The 20461-nt window shown below is 51.7% G+C and overlaps 3 protein-coding genes and 1 long non-coding RNA gene across 10 annotated transcripts in view; 2 read left to right on the forward strand and 2 right to left on the reverse strand.

Moving 5' to 3' along the window:
- The window catches only part of TFR2 (transferrin receptor 2), a 21838-nt gene extending 18237 nt beyond the window's left edge, over positions 1-3601 (forward strand). For both annotated transcript variants that reach the window (XM_006155695.3, XM_027774661.1), the window contains one exon: positions 3272-3601. In XM_006155695.3, the coding sequence (XP_006155757.1) occupies positions 3272-3556 (285 nt within the window). In that variant the 3' untranslated portion in view covers positions 3557-3601. The remainder of the gene's footprint in view (positions 1-3271) is intronic.
- Positions 3602-7952: 4351 nt separating this feature from the next.
- On the reverse strand, positions 7953-11069 carry MOSPD3 (motile sperm domain containing 3). 4 transcript variants are annotated; one of them, XM_014590585.2, is made up of 6 exons: positions 10902-11063; positions 10267-10534; positions 9982-10057; positions 9271-9500; positions 8275-8480; positions 7953-8195 (listed from the first exon to the last, which is right to left on the reverse strand). In XM_014590585.2, the coding sequence occupies exons 2-6, from the start codon at positions 10469-10471 to the stop codon at positions 7977-7979; spliced, it is 936 nt and encodes a 311-aa protein (XP_014446071.1). In that variant the 5' UTR covers positions 10472-10534; positions 10902-11063; the 3' UTR covers positions 7953-7976. The 4 variants fall into 4 exon arrangements, 3 of the variants coding, with proteins under 3 accessions (XP_014446071.1, XP_014446072.1, XP_006155767.1); XM_014590586.2 differs by lacking the exon at positions 10902-11063 and adding an exon at positions 10723-10788; XM_006155705.3 differs by having other exon boundaries at positions 8024-8195; positions 8316-8480; positions 10902-11058.
- The window catches only part of LOC102488564 (uncharacterized), an 18098-nt gene continuing 8696 nt past the window's right edge, over positions 11060-20461 (forward strand). For 2 of the 3 annotated variants that reach the window (XR_003550580.1, XR_003550581.1), the window contains exons 1-2: positions 11181-11408; positions 12692-12964. This is a non-coding gene — a long non-coding RNA (uncharacterized LOC102488564). Of the gene's footprint in view, positions 11132-11180; positions 11409-12691; positions 12965-20461 lie in introns of those variants that run through there. The other variant, XR_335598.3, reaches the window with a different exon arrangement.
- PCOLCE (procollagen C-endopeptidase enhancer) lies at positions 13520-20354 on the reverse strand. The gene is made up of 9 exons (XM_014590583.2): positions 20061-20354; positions 19142-19250; positions 18457-18715; positions 17467-17591; positions 16882-17018; positions 15268-15533; positions 14164-14241; positions 13875-14045; positions 13520-13754 (listed from the first exon to the last, which is right to left on the reverse strand). The coding sequence occupies exons 1-9, from the start codon at positions 20153-20155 to the stop codon at positions 13588-13590; spliced, it is 1407 nt and encodes a 468-aa protein (XP_014446069.1). The 5' UTR covers positions 20156-20354; the 3' UTR covers positions 13520-13587.

Here is a 20461-nt window from a genome sequence, read left to right on the forward strand (position 1 = left end):
GTCTTCAGTGAATGTGGGGTGAGCAGAGAACCCTTCGCGTACACGCGGAGCCACGCACTGGGGTGCACACGCAGTTTTCAGAGAACATGTCTGCTCTTTGGAGGACCATGTTCACTTTCTTCCTTGCCTTTTCCTGCTTGTGCCTTGCCCTTCTCCCTTGGCATCACTCATTCTTTCTTCTGTTTACAAACTTGCCCATCTTGCTTCTTCTCCCTGACTTCTTTCTCTTGGTCTCTGATTCTCTTTTCCTCCTTAATCTCCTTTTTTTTTTTTTTTTTAAATTTCAGAGAGGCCAGCAGATGGCATAGTGGCTATGTTGCTAGACTCCCACCTTGGTAGATCATGGTTCATAGTCCCGGACCTGGTGGCTTGAAAATCACGCCAGGCGCGTGTGCGTGCATGCCCAAGATCCTGGGAGGAGAATGGAGATGGGATTGCAGTTGGCCATCCCCTCTAGGGGGTGATTTCTCACTTTACCTCTCATTGTCTCTCTCTCTGTCCAGCAAGCACATGTGCCCTCAGGCAAAAACCTCTTAAAATTTGTTTTTTAGCAGAGTGTGTGTGTATGCCAGAGAGGAAGACAGAGAGACAGAAGGAGAAAGTACTTCCCAATGAGGCATGCTCATGCCACAGTTCCTTCTCCATTTCTTCATACTGTCAGGATTTGGGGCACACACACACGCACGTGGGCGTGCACACATGCCCAATGTGCCCAGCATGTTTTTTAAGTGGGGATTTTGTCCACATGATTGGCCACGTGGAATCTGGCTCTCCTAATCATGAGGCAACCAGTCTGGCTCTTTCTTCTCCTTCTGATCTCTCCTTCCCTTTGTCCCCGCCACTGAGATACATGTGACCCTGGGGTGAGACAGATTGAACTGCGTTCATTCTCATTCACAGATCTTGGTTTAATCAGACTCCAAGAACACAAAAAGATCCCCCCCCCACACACACACACACACCTCTTCTTCCTCTAGGGATAAAGGGCACCTGTGTGTGAGGTGTATGACTCAGACTCAGGTATGGAGAAGAATAGTCTCAGGATTTTAGAGCTCGAGATAGGAGTGGGCCAGACCTAGGGAAGCCTGTGGCTCTAGACCAGGGATTGGTAAACTACAGCCAGAGGGCTAAATTCAGCCTGTTGTCTGTTTTTGTAAATAAAGTTTTATTACAACACAGCCATGCTCATCAGTTTTCATATTGTTTATGGCTGCTTTTGTGCTTCAGAAGCAATGGTGAGTAGTTGCAATAGAACCAGTAGGGCCTACAATAGTTGCTATCTTTTTGCAGGAAAATTTTGCTGACCTGTGCCTTAGACTGTAACTTGGATCTTGAAGAATAGACAGAACTTAGGTTGGTGTAAAGAAAAAGAGGACATTACAGGGTGGAGGGACCCAGGAAGGGTGTGGCAGTGAAATAGGCCTGACTTTCCTTGGAAGTAGAGACCAGCAGAACAGAACAGAGGCCCTGTGGAGAGGCAAAGGGGAGAAGACCACCAAATGTGGGCTAGCCATCCACTGTGAGGAGCCCTGAATGCCAGCATAAGGAGTGAAGATTTTTTAGGATCTGCTCATTAAATAAATTGGAAACATTTTTGAGCAGGGGGTGATGTGGGCAAAGTGAAGTCTTTGGGAAGGATTTTGACCAGAGTGTAAATGGCCTGAAGAGGAAAGGAAGTTCATGAACGTGAGCTCTGGGTGAGAGTAGCAATTGACAGCAAATGGCAGCAAAGTAGCAGGTGGCACCATAGGTGGTGACTGGACTGGTGAGAGGCCCTTGGAAGGACAAATGGACAGATTAGGTGTAGAGGGAAGAGGGAGAAATAACAGCAGCTGCTGCCATTTATAGCAGGCTACCATGAGGGCTTTACTTCATTTTCTGCATGGGACCTTTCCAAACCCTGCTGAAACAGGTAAGCAGAAACTGAGGTTCACAGGCTACAGAACTTACCCAGAGATCACATAGTGAGTGGTGGAGCTGAAACTCGAGCCCAGGCAGTGTAACTCTAAAGCCTCTGCTCACCACATTGTCATTCCTCTGCGGGGTGGAGAGCTTGGCACCTGGGAAGACCATGTTGCTCATGAGGGCATGTGGGGGCAAGGCTCCGGTTGGAAAGAGGTTGGTGTTGACACGTGTGCCAGGCTATGTCCAAGTGCCCTCTAATCGAGTGGAGAAGTCCAGAGCCTGGAGTGCAGGATCCCAGTGGATGACTTGGCAAGGAGATGTGGCGGCTGTCTGTGCAAAGATCCTGGTTGAAGCCAGGGGGCACAGATGAGCCTGACGTAAGCTGTGGAGGCCTTAAAAGATGTGACTGAGACTGCGCTAGAGATTCTGTTTGCTGGGATGGCACCCAGGCAATAGTAATTTGAAAATCTTCCCTAGGTGGTCCTAAGATACTGCAATAAAGAGACTGTAGTAAAGAGCAGGACAGAGGGAAGTCAATTTTGAGACCACCCACAGGTGGAAGCAAAAGGAATCAGAGAGGCTGGGGGTAAGGTAGGAGAACTAGGCCAGAAACGAGGCCATCTCAGGAAAGAGGGAACATAACAGAGAATCAGGTGTTTGTTTCATTAGGACAGCACTGTCCCTTTGGCCTTTGACTCTGAACTGTGGACACTGGAGGTGGGGCAGAATGACAGAGGTGTGGGGACATTGGTATTAAGAAGAGAAAGAGGGGCCTGCTCATAGCTGAGAGATTAAGGTTGCATAGAGGAAGCCATATCCCATGTGGTAGACCAGGGTTCAAGTCCTAACCCCAGCTGCTTGAAGAAAGTGCACCCAAGATCCTGACAGGATGAATTGGAGAAAAAAGGATCATTACATGACCAGACCAAATGGGGAAAAATCTTTCCCTCCCTTCTTCTCTTCTCTTTTTCTCTTCTCTTGCTTGCATATATTCCCTCTGGCATTAAAAACAAAGAGGAACAGCAATAGATTGTTCTTTGAGGCTTTGGGCAGAGACATGACTGGTGAGGAAGAAAGACTGTCGAGACCTCCCTACAGGCTTGGAGCTCCAAAACTAGAAGGGGATAGAATCCAAAACACGACTGGACATCTCTTCCTACCTGCCTACTGGTGACATCACAGGGTAGCTATTCCTGATTGGACATGCAGAGGGAGGTGGGACTTAAGGAAGCTGCTCAGCGGTATTTATCAAGCAGGTACTAGGTTCCCAGGTGGGTTAGGAACTGCAGGCTGGAGGGAGGGGTCTCTCGAGCCTTTGCTCCTAGAGCAGAGGCTCCACTCCGACCTAGTCTCCCTCTTGGTGCAGGTGGAGTTCTACTTCTTGTCTCAGTATGTGTCTCCAGCCGACTCCCCCTTCCGCCACATCTTCCTGGGCCGTGGAGACCACACGCTGGGTGCCCTACTCGACCACCTGCGGCTACTACGCACAGGCAGCTCCGGGTCCCCTGGGGCTTCTTCCTCTAGGGTGGCATCGGGCCTGGGCTTTCAGGAGAGCCGATTCCGGCGCCAACTGGCCCTGGTCACCTGGACACTGCAGGGGGCAGCCAACGCACTTAGTGGAGACGTCTGGAACATTGATAACAACTTCTGAGGTTCCCCTACTCAGGGCTTCCGTATGCCTTGGTGCTCCTGTTTCCCTACTTGAGCGATGCTGGTGATGGAGAGGACTATACCTCTCATTGCTGACCCGTCTCTCCATGGGTCCAGACTCCCACTGGCCCTGCAGTGTAGGTGAGCAGTTCTTCCACGTGACGGTCATACTGTCGGTTAATCTGCAGCATTCCTTCATCAATCACAGCCCCTTCCCCCTTCAGGGGCAGAGTCATCCATACCTAGAGACCACTCGAAGGTTTGCTAGGCACTAGGACCTGGCCAGCTCTCGGTGGGAGAGGTCTCTGGCACCATAGCCTTTAGGCCAACAGGTGGTCTATGGTGAGAGGGGCATGGGGTCTGGACATCAATAAACCACCTGGTGACATCTGTTGTTCACAAGCACCTTTGTGCTTCTTCCTCATACTGATCTGCCAGTCCATCACTCCTGTTTTTTTTTTTGAGAGGTTTTCACTATAGGGCGCGTGTGCTCGCCAGACAGAGAGAGACATAGAGACAGAAAGCGAGAAATCACCCCCCAGGGGGGATGGTCACGCCGCAATCCCTTCTCCTCCATTCTCCTCTCGGGATCCTGGGCAGGCACACACACGCGCCCGGCGTGAGTTTTAAGCCACCAGGTCCGGGATGTGAACCGCGGTCGACTACGTGGAAGTCCAGCAACATAGCCATTATGCTAACTGCCGGTTCCCATCCATCACTCCTTTCTTGAGACCTAGGGAAGGGTTTAGCAGAAGGGTCCCAAAGGATGGATTTGGGAATGCTGCCTCCACTGGAAAACCTGAGCTATTCTGTTACTCGGGGAAATTGCCTAAGGAAACAAGACCTACTCTCCAAAAATCAAGATGGGGTAAAGAATGACTATCCTCTTCTGGGGCTGTTGAGTCTGAAGACCCCTCCGCCCAGAGTGGAAGCGACGGTGCATTTTGGAAAGAACAGTCACACAGATACAGACACACAAGTAGAGAAGAGCAGGAAACGGGCAGACCAGACATCTCTGATGGAGACCGCCTCGGCTCTGAGCCATTCCCAGGCTTATTCTTTTACAGGGCAACGAGGGAAGGCAAAGCGAAAGGTAAAACCAGGTGTCTTCTATTATCAGCTGCAGCTTTGGAGCATCTTGCATCGCTTGGTCTAAATAAGCCCCACATGGCCTTCTCTGGTTGGAACAGTTTTCTTTCATCTCTGCCAGCTGTGCAGCACCTGCCTAAGCAAGAGTCTGCTCTGTTCACCTTTAAAGGTCACTATTATTTAGTTCAGATTCAGCTGCTCCCTACATGGGGCCAGGGACAGCTACATAATTTGCAAGGTCTGATGCAAAATGATAATGTGGCAAAAGGACTATGGCAGGAACTCTTCCCCAGACTCCTGGGCACACAGTTCCATTCTCTGCACACTATTGGGCCACACCTCATGAAGGCCAGCGCTGGGTATGGAAGGGACAAGACTCAGAGCAGTGGGACAGGCCCCAAAGCCCCCAAAGTAAAGTTGGAACAACTGATACTGATAACTTCCCAGTGGTGTAACAGACAGGGTGTATCTTTTTTTAAGAGGTTTTTTTGCCTAAGGCGCATGCGCTTGCCAGGGGGGAGGGGGAGAGAGAGAGAGAGAGAGAAGCAGTGAGAGGGAGAATAAGAACTCACCCCCTGGAGGAATGGCCATGCTGCAATCCCTTCTCCATTCTCTTTCCCAGATCTTGGACAGACAGACACACGTGTCCAGCCTGAGTCTCAAGCCACCAGGTCTAGGACTTAAATCATAGCTGGCCATGTGGGAGTCCAGCTATGTAACCACTACACTATCTGTTGGTCCCTGACAAGGTGTATCTTAATGTTATCCTGTTGATCTTTTGTTCCCCACCAACAATCTGCCCAGTGTCACTGGTTCCCCCTCTCTTTTTCTCCTTGCTCACCCTGTATCTCAAGGAGGATGGGTGGCTGGAAGCTTGTCTTTTGAGGATTCTGTTCTTTCCCTGACCTTTAATTTCTCCTGCCAAGTTAAAGTGAGGGTACGTCAGACAATGTAGGGACCTTGGTGTTCCTGATCCATGGGAGTCGAAGTTTAAACAAGAGATAAAATAATGGGGCCAGCAGGTGGCATGGTGGTTGAGGTGCTGGTCTCCCATGTGGTCAACTGTGGTTTGAGTCCCAGACCTGGTGGCTTGAAACTCATGTATACATGAGTGCCAAAAAATCCTAAGAAGAGAATGGAGGAAAAGGGTTATGGCATGGCCAACCTCCCGGTTGTGATTTCTCTCTTTCTGTCTCTCTGGCTTTGTCTCCCCAGTGAGCTCACACGCCCTATAGCAAAAAAACTTTGAAAAAAATATTCAGGGGACCAGCAGTTAGTGTAATGGCTATGTAGCTGGACTCCCATGTAGTTGACAACGGTTCAAGTCCTGGACATGGCGGCTTAAACTCACGCTGGGCACATGTACGTGTGTGCCCAAGATCCCGAGATCTTGGGGAGGAGAATGGAGGAAAAGGGATTGCGGTGTGGCCATACCCCCGGGGGGTGATTTCTTTCTTTCTTTCTGTCTCTCTTTCTGGCGAGCACACGTACCCTATAGCGAAAACCTCTCCAAAAAATTTTTTTTAAAAATCAGGACCAGCAGATGAAGTAATGGTTACGTTGCTGGACTCCTGCGTAGTCAACCACGATTCAAGTCTCAGGCTCAGCAGCTTAAAACTCATGCTGGGTGCATGTGCATGCATGCCCAAAATCCTGAGAGGAGGCCGGAGAAGGGATTGGGGCATGGTCACCCCTCTGGGGGGTGATTTCTCACTTTGTCTCTCTCTCTGTCTTTCTCTGGCGAGCACACATTCCCTATAGCAAAAATCTCTCAAAAAAATTAAATAAAAAATCATGCCAGCCACGTGTGTATCCATGTCCAAAATCCTGAGAGAACAGAGAGAGGATTGTGGCATAACTATCCCCTGAGGGTGCGGGGTGATTTCTCACTTCCCTTCTACTTGTCTCTCTCTCTCTCTCTAGCAAGCACATGTGCCCTATGACAAAAACCTTAAAAAAAAAAAAGAAAAAGAAAAAAAAGGACCAGCAGATGGTATAATGGTTACATCACTGGAGTCCTACGTAGTCAACTGCATTCAAGTCCTGGACCTGGTGGCTTAAAATTCACACCAGGCACACGTTCATGAGTGCCCAAAATCCCGAGAGGAGAATAGAGAAAGAGGTTGTGGCATAGCCATCCTCTCTGTGGGGTGATTACTTGCTGTCTCTCTGTCTCTCTGTTGAGTGCACATGCCCTATAGCAAAAATCTCTCTAAAAAAAGGAAAAAGAGACAAAGTAAAAAGAGAGTTAAAAAGGCAGAAAAGCAGGACCAGATGACATAATGGTTACATCACTGGACTCACATAGCTGACCATGGTTCGAGTCCTGGATCTGGGGGCTTAAAATTCATGCTGAGCATATGTACATGTATGCCCAAAATCCCAAGAGGAGAATGGAAGAGAAGGAATTGCAGTATGGCCATTCTCCTAGGAGGTGATTCACTGCTTTCTGTCCCTCTCTCTGTCTCTCTGGCATGTGCACACACCTTATAGCAAAAAATCTCTCTAAAAAACGGTGGGGTTGGCAGGTGGTGTGATGGTTAAGGCACTGGACTCCCATATGGTCAACTGCAGTTTGAGTCCCAGACCTGGTGGTCTGCTTTCTCACTTTCCCTTTCTCTCTTTCATCATATTAAATAATAACAACAAATTAAATAATTCTTTTAAAAAATTGTAGAAAAGGGGTCACATGGCACCCTATAATACTGTAATACTTCCCACATGAGAAGGTTTGAGTTCACATCCTGGGTGCTCTGTGTGTACACCAGATGCACATGAACATGCCTATGATCTGGGCTGGCTGAGGTCTGGGGTGGATTGTGGCATGAGGATCCTGTTGGAGGTTCCTGTCTGTCTGTCTATATCTTTCATGGAAGAAATCAATGAACAATTTAAAAAAAGGGCAGAAAAGGATTCTGGGGACTATAAGCATGTGGGCAACCCTGACAAGAGGCTCTGTAACCTCAACATGCTGAGGGTTGAATTCTACAGCAGCCAGGATTAGGTGGTATTTCTGTTTGTTTCTTTTAAAGTCAGGTACATTGTCTTAGGGATAGGACCCTATTCTAGGCCTAAAGGGGATCTTATAACTCAACTTGCTCAATGCCCTTATTTTAGAGGTTGAAACTGAAACTCAGAGAAATCAAATGACTTGTTCAAGGTCACACAGTTTTCTGGATACAGCACTGAGTCTTCCAAATCCTCACTGGGTCTCTTCATTGTTCCAGGTGCTGGGCCCCTGAGAATGGAAGTGAGAGGAACTAGAAGATGATCTGGGTATAACAAAGAAGAGGGAAGAGAGAGGCTAGTACCTTACATTTCTCATTTTTATTTTAAAAATGTATCTTCTTCAACTTGGAAAATGAGTACAAATCCCTGGGTATTTTGGGGGGGACGGGAAGAATGGGCAGGAAGGAGATAAAAGAGTAGGATCCAAGGCAAGGCAGGCATGGCCTGAGCATCACAGTGACTGCCTCAAGTCCGTGCTTGGATGGGGTAGGCTGAGGTGGATCAGGGAGCTCAGGTCCGGAGGAACACCATGGTGAGAAGGCCTAGAGAGGGGAGAAAGGAAGATCAAGGTTCTCTGAGCAGCCCTGAGGCTCTGTTAGCCCTCCCTGAACCCCTGCTTACCCTTCTCTGGGGCCTGGATCTCAAGCTACTAGTGTGCTCACCCAAGACATAGGCTGCCACCAACTTTTGTCCCAGAGAGACGTGCAGGACTTGAGGCAGCTGGCTGCCAAGTTCATCCTGGAGTGGGAGCAGCAGGAAGGCCACAGAGACTATGCCCGTCAGCAAGAAGAGGAGGAAGGAGCTGGTGGCCAGTTGTTGGTGGGGGTCTGGGAAACAAGGCTTGTCAGAAGCTGCAGCCCCAACTCATCCCCAACCCAAGGTCCTCCAGGGAGGAGGCTGACCATGGAAGATGGATCTTCTTTTTATTGCCTTCAAAGGGCACACTGCACATGTTCTTTCTTCCCTGGAGGTCTGTCCCCATTGCCACAAGAAACCCTCTCTTCTAGGGCACCTCATTCATTTCCCTCTTCACTGCCTTCATTATCTTCTTTGTAGCTGTGTGACAGGCAGGGCCCTCTCTCTGTTGCCCGTGTTGCCTGTGCCCAGCACACAGCTTGGTACAGCATAACTGTACAATGCAGGTTTCCAATTGATCTGCACTGAGTAATAGAGCTAAGGAAGAAAGAACTTTTTTTAAAAAGGTTTTTGCCTTAGGGAGTGTGTGCTCGATGGAGAGAGACAGAGATAGCCATGCCACAATCCTGTCTCTTCCATTCTCCACCTGGGATCTTGGGCATGCACACACGAGCACCTGGCCTGAGTTTCAAGGCACTGGGTCCAGGACTTGAACTGCTGTTGGCTATGTGGGAGTCCAGCAACATAACCACTACATTATCTGTTGGTCCCAAAGAAAGAACTTTTTTCCTCTAAGTAGAAGCCAGTAACCAGGGAAATTGCAAAGTCTGTTTCCCCTCTTACCAGATAAAAAATCTTAACTTCTAGGAACGTTTCCACCAAAAGGCAAAAGACTTCTTCAAATCCAATTTAGCTCATCTCTAGGATAATACTAGTGTCTCTCTCCTCGCAGAACTCAAAGATCCCCATCTCCCAACTCACTCTCCTGGAAGTGTCTGGCCGTGGGTGGTGCAGTCCAGACAGGAGGCCCTGGACGAGGCGTTGGGTCAGACTGACCCTGGAGCTCAAGAGGGTAGGCTGGGGCCCTTAGAACTGAAGTGATGTCTTTGCGTCCCACCACTCGGCCTTCAGCTCCCTCTTCAGACAGCTCAATGCGGAAGCGGTCCTGGACATCATAGTGGCTGGGAATGGGGGCCACGTGGCGAATGACACTGGCCCAATGGTAGGAGAGACCCGGTAAGAGGAAATGAGTGAGAGGCAGTAATCTGGGTAAATCCAGGCCCCCTCCCACTAGAAGCCTTTCTCTTATGGACTTGGACAGAGGGTGGGACAAACAGATTAAAGAGGATAGGGTCTCTTGGGGCCAGCAGTTAGCATAATGGCTATGTCGCTGGACTCCCACGTAGTCGACCGTGGTTTGTGTCCCAGACCCGGTGGCTTAAAACTCACGCTGGGCGCGTGTGCGTGTGTGCCCAAGATCCCGAGAGGAGAATGGAGGAGAAGGGATTGCGGCGTGGCCATCCCCCCTGGGGGGTGATTTCTCGCTTTCTGTCTCTCTGTCTCTCTGTCTGGCGAGCGCACACGCCCTATAGCAAAAATCTCTAAAAAAAAAAAAAAAAACAGGATAGGGTCTCAGACCTAAGAAAACACGTGGCAGCGACCCGGCTTTCATCAACAGGTTCCCCAACTCACATGTCAATGCAGGACTGAGGCTTCACATATCCTTCGGCATCAAACACAGTGTATTTGGCAGGGGCTGTGCACAGGACTGGGGGAAAAAGACACACAAAGATCCTAGAGGAGCCCATGGTGGGACACTAGAGTCCCCTCTGCCTTCTATCCCAGGGCTGGTCATGACTCTTCCAGTCTGGCAGGGCCGACATCTGACCCTATTCATCTGACATTTCCAGCCCACACAGCCCACAGTGTCCTGCCACCAGCCCCCAGATCCTTAGTACGAGGTGCCCATCCCTTCACCTCGGAAGCGAAGCGCAGTTCCTGTGGGATTATAAAGGGTCAGCAGCTGTCGGGGTCCACTCCGTTGGTCCGCCCTGAACACTAGATCCGGGGGAAAGACGAGGACCGGGACAACGGGTCCCGACAGAGGGGTGGCGCCTCGGGACCCCCGCCCAGGGGCCCCCGGACCCACCAGCTCCTGGTCCTGGGGCGCCCCACGGCGCATGCAGGCTCTTGGCCGACGGACATCCGAAGATAGAGCTCAGCGAACAGGGCCTGGAGTCTAGGACTGGAAGGCGCGAGGGGCGAAAGGGGACAAAGATGAGATGGTGGGACAGGGCCCACACTGATGCCGCCGCCGCCCCGCTAGACGCGGCTCCGGCCAGGCACAAGTTCCACCAACCCCCTTCGCTTGCTCCCAGCTTTGCCCCAAGTCTCTTTAGGCCCCGCCCCGCCTCGGTGACCACGCCCACCCACCAAACCCTGCCCCTCGCGGCTCCCAGCCCAGGCTTTTTCCTCAGGCCTGGCTCGCCGTCTCCGTATGGCCCGCCCGGCCACAGGCCCCGCCCCTTCCGGGAGCTCTGGGCTTCCCGTCCCCCTCCCCCTCAGGGGTCCGCCGGCCGCAGCCGCCTCTCCCGGGCGCGCCCATCACAAACCTCCCGCTCTCCGAGAGCGCTGTATCTGTGTCTCCGATCCATCCGGAGCTCCGGCCCGGCCCCGTCTGGCTTCCGCCTTCGAACAGCTGCTCGAGCTACGATGCTCACCTGGTGGTCAAAATATCTGCCAATCAGCTTGTGGCCAAACTAAGGGTGCCATCTTCCCGAGGGTTCCTTCTGCACTTCCGCCGTACGGTCTCTGTCATTGGCCAGGGCGGCCAAGGTCCGCTGTAAGTGCATGCCGATTGGTGCTCACTTAAACACCAAATGGAGCGCCGCCCCCATCCTGGCTCCCGAGATTGACTTGATCCCCGTGACGTAAGAATTTTATGGGCGTCTCTGGTTTGAACTCGAGCCTAAGAGTAACTTGGAGAGATGGCGGCGGGGCTCCGACCTGGGCTTTGTCCCTTCTTCCCGGTGTGGAGACTCCAAATCACTGGCTCTCCCACAAGAAATCTTCCTCCAGTTCAATTTCAGGCTCTCCTAGAAGCCTCTGCTACGACCAAAGTATGTTTTCCGCAGTAGTGCTGGCTTGGAGGTTCCTCCCTATTGGGCCTCCCAGTAGGGAGGGCTTCCCTCCTTTTCCTTCCTGCACCGGCCTGGGAAATCACTCAGATCTACTTAGCGAACTAAAATTTACCAAACACCCTCCCACTTACATCATCACCTCTAATTTTTTTTTTTTGGGGGGGAGGGGGGGAGAGATTTTCACTGTAGGGCGCGTGCGCTCGCCAGACAGACAGAGAGAGAGACATAGAGACAGAAAGCGAGAAATCACCCCCCAGGGGGGATGGTCACGCCGCAATCCCTTCTCCTCCATTCTCCTCTCCGGACCCTGGGCACGCACGCACACGCGCCCGGCGGGAGTTTCAAGCCACCGGGTCCGGGACACGAACCGCGGTCGACTATGTGGGAGGCCAGCGACATAGCCATTACGCTAACTGCTGGTTCCCATCCCCTCTAATTTTTTGAAAAGGATTATTTTATTTAACTTTATTTTAATTTGACCACAGAGGGACAGAGTGAGGTGGTGAGAAAACAAGCTACCAGGTCCACCACTCAACCGCGGTCAGCCTTGTGGGAGTCCAACACCCTTAACCACTACGCCACCTGCCGGCTCCCATCTCATTGAATTTTAATTCCTTTTACAATTGATTAAACTTTGCAAGGTGAAGAATCTGAGCCTAGGCCACACGGTTAGCAGCAGAGCAAAAACAAAGTTGGTCAAGACCAGCAGTTGGCGTAATGGCTATGTCGCTGGACTCCCACAAAATTGACAGCGGTTCGAGTCCTGGACCCTGTGGTTTAAACTCATGCGCCCAAGATCCTGAGAGGAGAATGGAGGAGAAGGGATTGCGGTGTGGCCATCCCTCCTGGGGGGGGCTTTCTTGCTTTCTATCTCTCTATCTCTCTGTCTCTCTGGCGGGCGCACGCACCCTATAGCAAAAACCTCTTACAAAAAAAAAAAAAAGTTGGTCTTACCTGAAAGCCTTCCTTAAACTATCCTATTTAGCCTTTTTTTCTCCTTTAAGTTTGCCAGAGGACAAGTGCACTGGGCAGAGACAGAGACATCCCCAATCCATCCATTTCTCCATTCTGTTGGGATTTGGGGCACAGGTACCTGGCATGTTTTCATGGATTCTAATCCCACTGTTCACCAAATGGGATCTGCCTCCCTTCACCCTTAGGCCACAGGCTGACCCTTATGCTTTTGACCTTAATCATGCTTTTCTATTTTGTCAGCACTTATAGCGCCACTTGACATAGTTTATTGTTTATCTTTCCTCCAGTGGAATGTACGCTCCTCTTCACAAGCCAGGGACTTTTCCTGTTATTTTCAGCACTTAAAACAGTGACCACTATTTGGAGTGAACAAACAAGTGACTATGATGAACTCTGAACAGAGATCTGATTGGACTTAGGAAGGGAGCCATGAGATATTGGAAGAGAATCCTGATGGTGAGAACAGCACAGGTCTGAAGCAGAAGTGTGCCAGCAATGAGCAAAGAACAGGGCGACAACCAGTGTGCCTGGAGCAGCTGTTCAAGGGACAGTAGTGAGAGGTGAGGAGATGGGGTGGTGAGAGGGAAGATGCAGATTACCTAGGGCCTTAGAACCAGTAAGAAGAGTTCAGATTTTATTGCAACAGATGGGAAACCAAAGTACAGAAGGTTTTTGTTTTTCACTTTGAAGACAGGGCCTAATGGCATAGTAATCCTCCTGTCTCAGCCTCCCAGCTGGGACTACAGGTTTGTGCCACCACACTCTGCTCTCTTTTAGATGGTCTCATTATGTTGTCCAGGTTAGTCTCAAGTTCTCAATATAACTCAGTCTCAACAAATTGCCAGGACTACAGGCACACACCACCATGCCTGGCCTTTAGGTTGGACTTAAGCCCAGATCTCCCATGGTTGGTTCCAACCTGCAGAACATAGCATCTTAGCAGCATGTGCCACCATGGCTGAGCCAATTGTGGGAGAGTTTTGAGCAAAGGAATGACAAGATCTGATTTATATTTAAAAAATATTCTGTACAGTAAACATCTGTTGATCAAATGAATAAAAATCAATTCCCAAGATAGTTCCCTAAACCATAGAAGTGGTGATCTGACCCCTTCCTCAGTTAAAACACGTTTATTTGGATAAGAAAGGGGGCCCAAGGGCAAGGGACTGGAGTTGGCCTGGTCTCAGGCCTGGGACTCAGCAGCCCTCACAGGTTGGGAGGGGCACTTCCTCTTGCTTAGGCTGGTGAGGATCTGGTCCTGGTTGGGCCGGAAAAGAACCACGAAGCTCTCTGGAGGAAGGATGGGACCTCTGTTCTCTTCCACTTGGCCCATCAGCAGATAACTGGTTCCTGGGGGAGGGAGGAAGGGATCAAGAGCTCATGTTGTCGAGACCTTATCAATGCATCTGTTTAGATTCCACATTTCTAAAATTTCAGTGTGACTCCCCCCTCTTTCCCCTCATCTGTTACCTTTCTTCATGGGGGGACACTGCTTGCAGGGCACATAAAACTTCAAGGGAGTGCCAGTAGGTGGAGAGGGCAGGTCTAGTCCTCCAGTTTTGTAAGCACCAATGAGGGTAACAGTGACAGTGAGGCCCTCACCTGGGCCCCGAACCATTGACTTCACTGTTGCAGTCACCACTGTAGGAAAATGGGGGTAAAAGATGAGGAGATGGGGGTCAGGATTGGACTAGGACCAGAAAGGTGGGAGGAAAGTTAGAGAAGATGGAATAGCAGGGGAGTTGGTGTGGCTTCTTACCTAGGTTGTTGGCACAGAAGTTGCTCTGCAAGGAGCCGGTCCTCCGGCACTGCTTTGGGCATTGGACACTGGATGTATCTAGGAGGGGGACAGGTGCTGTTTGTGGAGGGTGATCTACCCAACAGGTGGGATGGACTCCTTTCCTAGTAACAGCTCTACTATCCAGCCTTGGATCCCTGCACCCAGTACCAGCCAATGGCACACAAGAAGGATCAGGGAGTGTTGTATGAATGAATCAATGAGCCAAAGAAGTTATTGTTTGTTTTAATTTGCTATAGGGTGCGTGTGCTCACTGGAGAAAAGCAAGGAGAGAGGGAGAAGGAAAAAGAGAGAAGGAAACTGAGAAAGCATCCCCCAAGGGGGATGGCTATGCTACAATTCCTTTTCCTCCACTTCCCTCTTGGGATTTTTTTTTTTTTTTTTTTTTTGGAGAGGTGTTTGCTATAGGGTGCGTGCGCTTGCCAGAAAAACAGAGAGAGACAGAGAGACAGAAAGCAAGAAATCACCCCCCAGGGATATGGCCACGCCACAATCCCTTCTCCTCCATTCTCCTCTTGGGATCTTGGGCACACACGCACACATGCCCGGTATGAGTTTAAGCCACTAGGTCCGGGACTCAAATTGCAGTCAACTGCATGGGAGTTCAGCAACATAGCCATTATGCTAACTGTTGGTCCCCTCTTGGGATTTTGAGCACGTGTTCCTATGTGCCTGCCATGTTTCTTGAGCCACCTGGTCTGGGACTCAGCTGTGCAGTTGACCATGTGGGACCTGGCTACTTTAACCACTACACCACTGACTAGCCTAAAAAGAACTTTTTGAAACAGCTTCTTTTAGTCTATGCTCCTCCCTTTTTAAAAAAGAATTATTTTATTATCACTACCATGAGCCGCATGGCTGAACACAGCCACCATTGTGTTTGCTCATATTGGCCACCCTCTATAATCACCTTTTTCAAATTTAACCAGAGAGAAAGGGAAAGTGAGAAAGCAAGCCACCAGGACCAGGACTCAAACCATGGTTAGCCATGTGGGAGACCAGTGCCTTAACCACCACACCACCTGCCCACCCCTGTGCCCCCTTTTATTTCTTTCCCACACTCACCAGGGCCCACAGGGGTTGCCTCAGTCTCAGGGGAAGCCTCTGGTTTCTCCATAGGTGGAAGTTGTGTCTTGGTGGGAGGCTTGACTTTGGGCTTAGAGCTGGGGACAAGAAGCGGAGGACCTGGCAGAGTGTCTTCCCCTGAGCTTGGTCCTTCTTTGGCAGTGCCCCGTGGCAGGGTCTTATAGGAGGCTGAGAAGCCATCGGCAGTGACGCTGAGATCTGAGACAAACTGAACCAGGAGCTCATTTCCTTCAGAGGAGATAGGACTGAAGGGCAGTAAGATATTAGGGGAGGTATCTGGACAGTCTGTGTACCTGGCTCCCTCCCCAGTCTGGTGACCTTTTAACCTCAGCCCCTCTGTCAGGGGCTGCACTAGCCCCACAACTTAACAGAGCCCCACTAGCCTCTGGATCAGGGACCCAGAATCAGACTCCAAGCCTCCTTTTTATTTTTTAAAACATATATGTGTGTGTGTGTGTTTTAAGAGAGTTTTTTTTTTTTTTTTTTTTTTTTTTTTTTTTTTTTTTTTCTTTTGTGCTATAGGGCACATGTACTCACCAGAGAAAGAGAGAGAGAGAAAGCAAGAAATCACCCCCCAAGGGGGATGGTCATGCTGTGATCCCTTCTCCTCCATTCTCTCTGGATTTGGGGCACACACACATGCCTGAGTGTTTTGAGCCTCTGGGTCTGGGACTGAAACCAGGGTTGGCCATGTGGGAATCCAGCACCTTAACCACCACACCATCTGCTACCCCTCCAAACCTCTTCTTTAGCTACTCTGACTACCTGTTTGGAACCTATGGGCTCAAATCTACCAGTCTCCCAGCTGAGCTCTACCACTCAAAACCCCAGCGGCAGGCCAGCCTGTGGTGTGGTAATAAAGGCAGCTGATCCCACATGGCTGACTGAGCGGATCGAGTCCCCAACAGGTGGCTTGAAAAACACTCAGGTTGGACTAGCAGATGGCATAATGGTTACATCGTTGGGCTCCCACATGGTCAACTACAGGATGAGTCCTGTACTGGGCGGCTTAAAACTCATCCTGGCGTGTGCGCCCCAACTCCAAAGAGGAGAATGGAGGAGAAGAGACTGCAGCATGGCCATCTCCTGGGGGATGATTTCTTGCTTTCTGTCTCTCCAGCAAGCGCACATGCCCTATAGTAAAAATCTCTCTAAAGAAAAAGAAAGAAAGAATTGTGGGGGATGTGGTGTTTAGGGTGCTGGACTCCCACATAGTTGACTGTGGTTCGAGTCCTGGACCTAGTGGCTTGCTTTCTCACTTTCCCTTGTTGTCTCTTGCTAGTCAAGTTAAATAATAAATAAAAGTAAATGAATAATTCTTTTAAAAAAAAGAAAAACCACTCAGGGTTATCTATATATGCATGCCCAAAATCCCAACAGGAGAAATGAAGAAGGGATTGCAGTATGACCATTGCCCATGGGGGGAGGCTTCCTCTCTCTCTCTCTCTCTCTCTCTTTCACTCTCTCTCTCCAGAGCGCATATGCTCTCTGGTAAAATTAAAAAAAAAAAAAAAAAAAAAAAAGGCCAAAGCAGTTGGTCTCTTAACTCTCACCAGAGCAAGAGCTATTGCCCACCCAAGCCCACTTTCTCACCCTGGAGCTGTGTCACCGCAGAACTTTCCCAGCCTCTTGGCGTCATCACTCACTGCTCCATTGAACACGCTCACTGAGTCATAGCGGCAGTAGCTGTCAGGCTCCAGGTCAAACTTCCCGAAGGTCAGCTTAATCACCTGGCAGCAGGTAAGGCAGAGGCTGCACAGTGGGACCCAGGGCCTTGCAACTCTCACTTCCTCCTCCTGATGTCATGCTTCCTCTCTCACCTCTGACAATCTCTAGACCTTTTCCTTAATGCATCTACACCACAACTCAGATGATCATACACATTATTCATGAGATGCTGTAGCCAACCCCCAGCTTAAACTTAAAAGACAGACATTACTTCCCATCACTACCACATAGTTCATATCAGCAGCATGTACCTTACTCCCATAAGACTCATCTCAGTTGTAATTTTACTTTTTTTTTTTGCATGCAAACAAGATCTGGGTCTGTTTTTGGTCCCTACCAGCACAACCTCAGTGCTGGGGACATAGTAGATGTTCAATAAATCTTTGCTGACTGCACGACTGGAGAAGGCTGCCTGGGTTCCTGAGGGCAGCCTGGGCAGGGGGTCTGTACCTGGTCCTGGGGCGCGATGATGTGCCAGGAACAGCTGATGCCAGGGGGGTAATCAGACTCTGGCCAGTTGGGCGTGGTCAGGGTTCCCTGGGCCTTCTCCAGCCGCCCCCCACAAAATTGGTGCTCTAGGGAGGGGAAAGAGGAGTGGGGGTGGAGGCCAGTGGAGACCCTCAGTCAGCTCCAGGACAGCTCTAGGCTGGGAGGCCCAGCTTGAAGCTCAGATGTTCTCAGGAGGGGGAGGAAAGAGGAGGTAGGTTAGCACAGAGGGGGCTGGAGGGGCGCGGCTCAGAGAAGCCTTGAACCGGGCGCCCAGCCAGGTGGAAGAAGGAATGGGCTAAACAGCGTTCCCTTCCTACCCCTTCCCAACCCGCAGCCGCACCGCGCCTCCTCCCCTGGGAGATCCCATCTCCCTGGCCTGGCAGAAGAGTCCCCTTTGCAGGCTGGAGAGCCCCCATGCTGCAAGTGTGTGCTCGACTTGGGGCACGGCCCCCATGGCCCCTTTGGGGAAGTCCCTGCCTGAAACATTTCAAGGGAGAGTTCTGCTGCCAGGAGGAGGCGATGGGACCGCAATCGGGTGCCCAGGGCTAGGTGAAGGGGGCTCCAGGTCGGGGGGAACCTAGTCCCCAGCCCTGAGGTGCCCCCTCACGCCCGTCATAGGGAACCCGATTGCGGACGGGGGCGGGCAGTTACTCACCGTCCCAGTAACCCCAGGCCGCCCATTCCACCCGTGGGTCGGTGACCCATTTCCGCCTTGCGCCTGGGGGGGGGCCTGGAAGAGGGGAGTGGGTGGGAACGGGAGGGGGAAGAGAAGACGAGGAGGAGGGACTGAAGGGGCAGTTAGTGAGGAAAAAAGGGCAAGGGAGGTAATGGGGGCCCTAGGCTTTGGGGCGAGGAGGTTGGTCTGGGGGTTAGTGTTAGGGCTGGGGGGCGGGACCTGTGCCGGGGGCAGGGCCGGGAGAGGAGAAGGCGGAGGTGGGAGGGGGAGCTCACCAGTGCCTGAGGTGGCCCGTCCGCTGTACCAGAGCAGAAAGCCTCTTCCTCCCGTGCCCTCGTCTGCTGTCATCTTCAGGGTCACCTGGTTGCCAGGGGCGACTAAGGGTGCGGGCCGGAAGGTCCCACAGAAGCGTCCCAGCCTTTGGCCTGAGGTTCCTGACCCAGCAAAGACCTCCAGCGCATCATAACGGCAGGCGGGGTGCTGCTCCAGGTCAAAGACTCGGAAGGAGAGGGACACAGTCTGGCCTTCCAGGACCTGACAGCGGGAGGTGAGGGGGGGACCCACAAAGTCAGGCCAGGCACAGCCAAGGCAGAGGGCATCTCCCCTTCACCAAGCTCTCTTACAGAAGGGGCAGAACAGGGAGAGACCCCCTGCAGGACTGCAGGTCCGGGCTCTGCAGGCCTGCTTACTTGCGGCTTGCACAAGGGACAAGACCTGAGGTCTTTGGAGAGATTAGAGGGGACAGGAAAGAAGCTGGGAGAATCAGGACTGGGGTGAAGGGCGATGAGTTAAGGTGTTAGAGCACTTATTGGGACTGATGCCCTCAGTGACCAGAGGGCAGGGCCTGGACTTTTTCAGGTTGAGGTGGTGGTGCTGGGGGCTGGGACTCCCTTAGCAGTCAGGCCTCTCTCTGCCTAGAAGACTTTGATGAGGGAGTAGTGACCGCAGGGACCTTCTCACCGTTATTGTCCAGGTGCACTCCTTGTTGGGGGGGTAATGGTTGGGGAAACCCTCACTTGCCACGTAACCTGATTCCCCAGTCACATCCCCTCCACACAGGAACACAGGTCTGGAGAACAGAAAAGGGTCAGTCAGGAGGGGGTGAGTAGTGAAGAGATGGGGGGCACTGAGGGAGGGAAGACGGGGTTTGGGGATGAGGGAGAAAGACCTACGGCACTGGGGCAGCCTTGGGCAGCCAGGATGGGTCTAGGGTGGGAAAGACCAACAGAAAAGGAAAAAATGGGGCCAGAACTTCACCATCCCTTCAAACTGCCCCCCCAAGTCTCCACCCCCACCCCAACAGGAATTCCTGGAATCCTCCTTGTCCCCCCTCCTCCCCCTCGCCTGGCAATCATGGACAAGAGCCGCCTAACTACTTCCAGATGTGGACAGAGCCACGAGGCGGTGGGGGAGGGGGCAGAAAGAGGAGGGGAGCAACAGCAGCCATGGCCCTCAAATTGGACTGGGGACCAGACACCCTGAGTCCCCACCTTTGCCCTGCTCCTACTAACTGCTCAATTATCTGACTCGCCCCTCCCCCACCATCTCTAATTCCTTCCTGGAGTCCAGATGTCCAGCCACCAGGCAGGTCAGGGCCTTGACTCTCTCAGGTCCCATGGGGGTCCATTGGGTTGGGTGGGTGGGAAGACTTAAGAAGGCAGAGGATGAAGGGTGGAGGAATGGGGGAAGTAGTGACCTGAGGAGACCATGGTCTTTCAGCAAAGGGGGAGGACTCAGGGGCCTGAGCAGCGTGGGGGAAGTGGGAAATCTAGGGGATGGTGTGTTTGCAAAAGAACCCACAAGATCACAGGCGTAACCCCTCGGAAAATCAGGGTTGTAAAGCTCACTCGAGCTAGCTGGCAGATGTCAAGAGGCCTACCTGGTGTAGTTGGGGGTCTGGCCCTGGGTGAAAGGCAGCAGGGCCCAGGCAGTGAGGAAGAGCCCCAAGAGTGAGGCTGTGGCAGCAGGCAGCATGGCCAGGGGGGGAAGAGTTGCTGGGGTCCTTGAGACGAGGCAGCAGCTGAGTTCAGCAGCAGCGGCGGCAGCAGCAAGATAACCAGTGCCAGATGAGGCAGTCTTTGGTGTGTGGGCGGGGGACTGGCCAGTGGGGCGGGCGGTGCGGAAGGCGGGAGTAGGGCTGGGGCAGTGACAAGTCCAGGGGCGTCTCTAGGTCTAGGACACATAAATATTGACCAAGTAGGCACTGGGCCCTCCGCCATGATCCAGGCATCAAGTAACGTCATCTGGAACCCCACAGAGCAACCTGCAAAGGCTTCAGGG

The sequence above is a fragment of the Tupaia chinensis genome, unplaced genomic scaffold (genome assembly GCF_000334495.1).
Source record: "Tupaia chinensis unplaced genomic scaffold, TupChi_1.0 Scaffold000465_1, whole genome shotgun sequence".
Taxonomy (NCBI): domain Eukaryota; kingdom Metazoa; phylum Chordata; class Mammalia; order Scandentia; family Tupaiidae; genus Tupaia; species Tupaia belangeri.

What these genes read in the sequence shown, in the direction of transcription:
- MOSPD3 (XM_014590585.2), bottom strand. Translation starts at nt 10,471, where the DNA reads ATGCGCCGTGGGGCGCCCCAGGACCAGGAGCTGGTGGGTCCGGGGGCC. An exon ending in AACTGCGCTTCGCTTCCGAG is followed by an intron (nt 10,058 to 10,266) that starts GTGAAGGGATGG and finishes TTTTTCCCCCAG; the next exon opens with TCCTGTGCACAGCCCCTGCC. An exon ending in CCTCAGTCCTGCATTGACAT is followed by an intron (nt 9,501 to 9,981) that starts GTGAGTTGGGGA and finishes CCATTGGGCCAG; the next exon opens with TGTCATTCGCCACGTGGCCC.
- PCOLCE (XM_014590583.2), bottom strand. Translation starts at nt 20,155, where the DNA reads ATGCTGCCTGCTGCCACAGCCTCACTCTTGGGGCTCTTCCTCACTGCC. An exon ending in TCATCGCGCCCCAGGACCAG is followed by an intron (nt 17,019 to 17,466) that starts GTACAGACCCCC and finishes ACCTGCTGCCAG; the next exon opens with GTGATTAAGCTGACCTTCGG. An exon ending in TGCGGTGACACAGCTCCAGG is followed by an intron (nt 15,534 to 16,881) that starts GTGAGAAAGTGG and finishes ACTGCCCTTCAG; the next exon opens with TCCTATCTCCTCTGAAGGAA.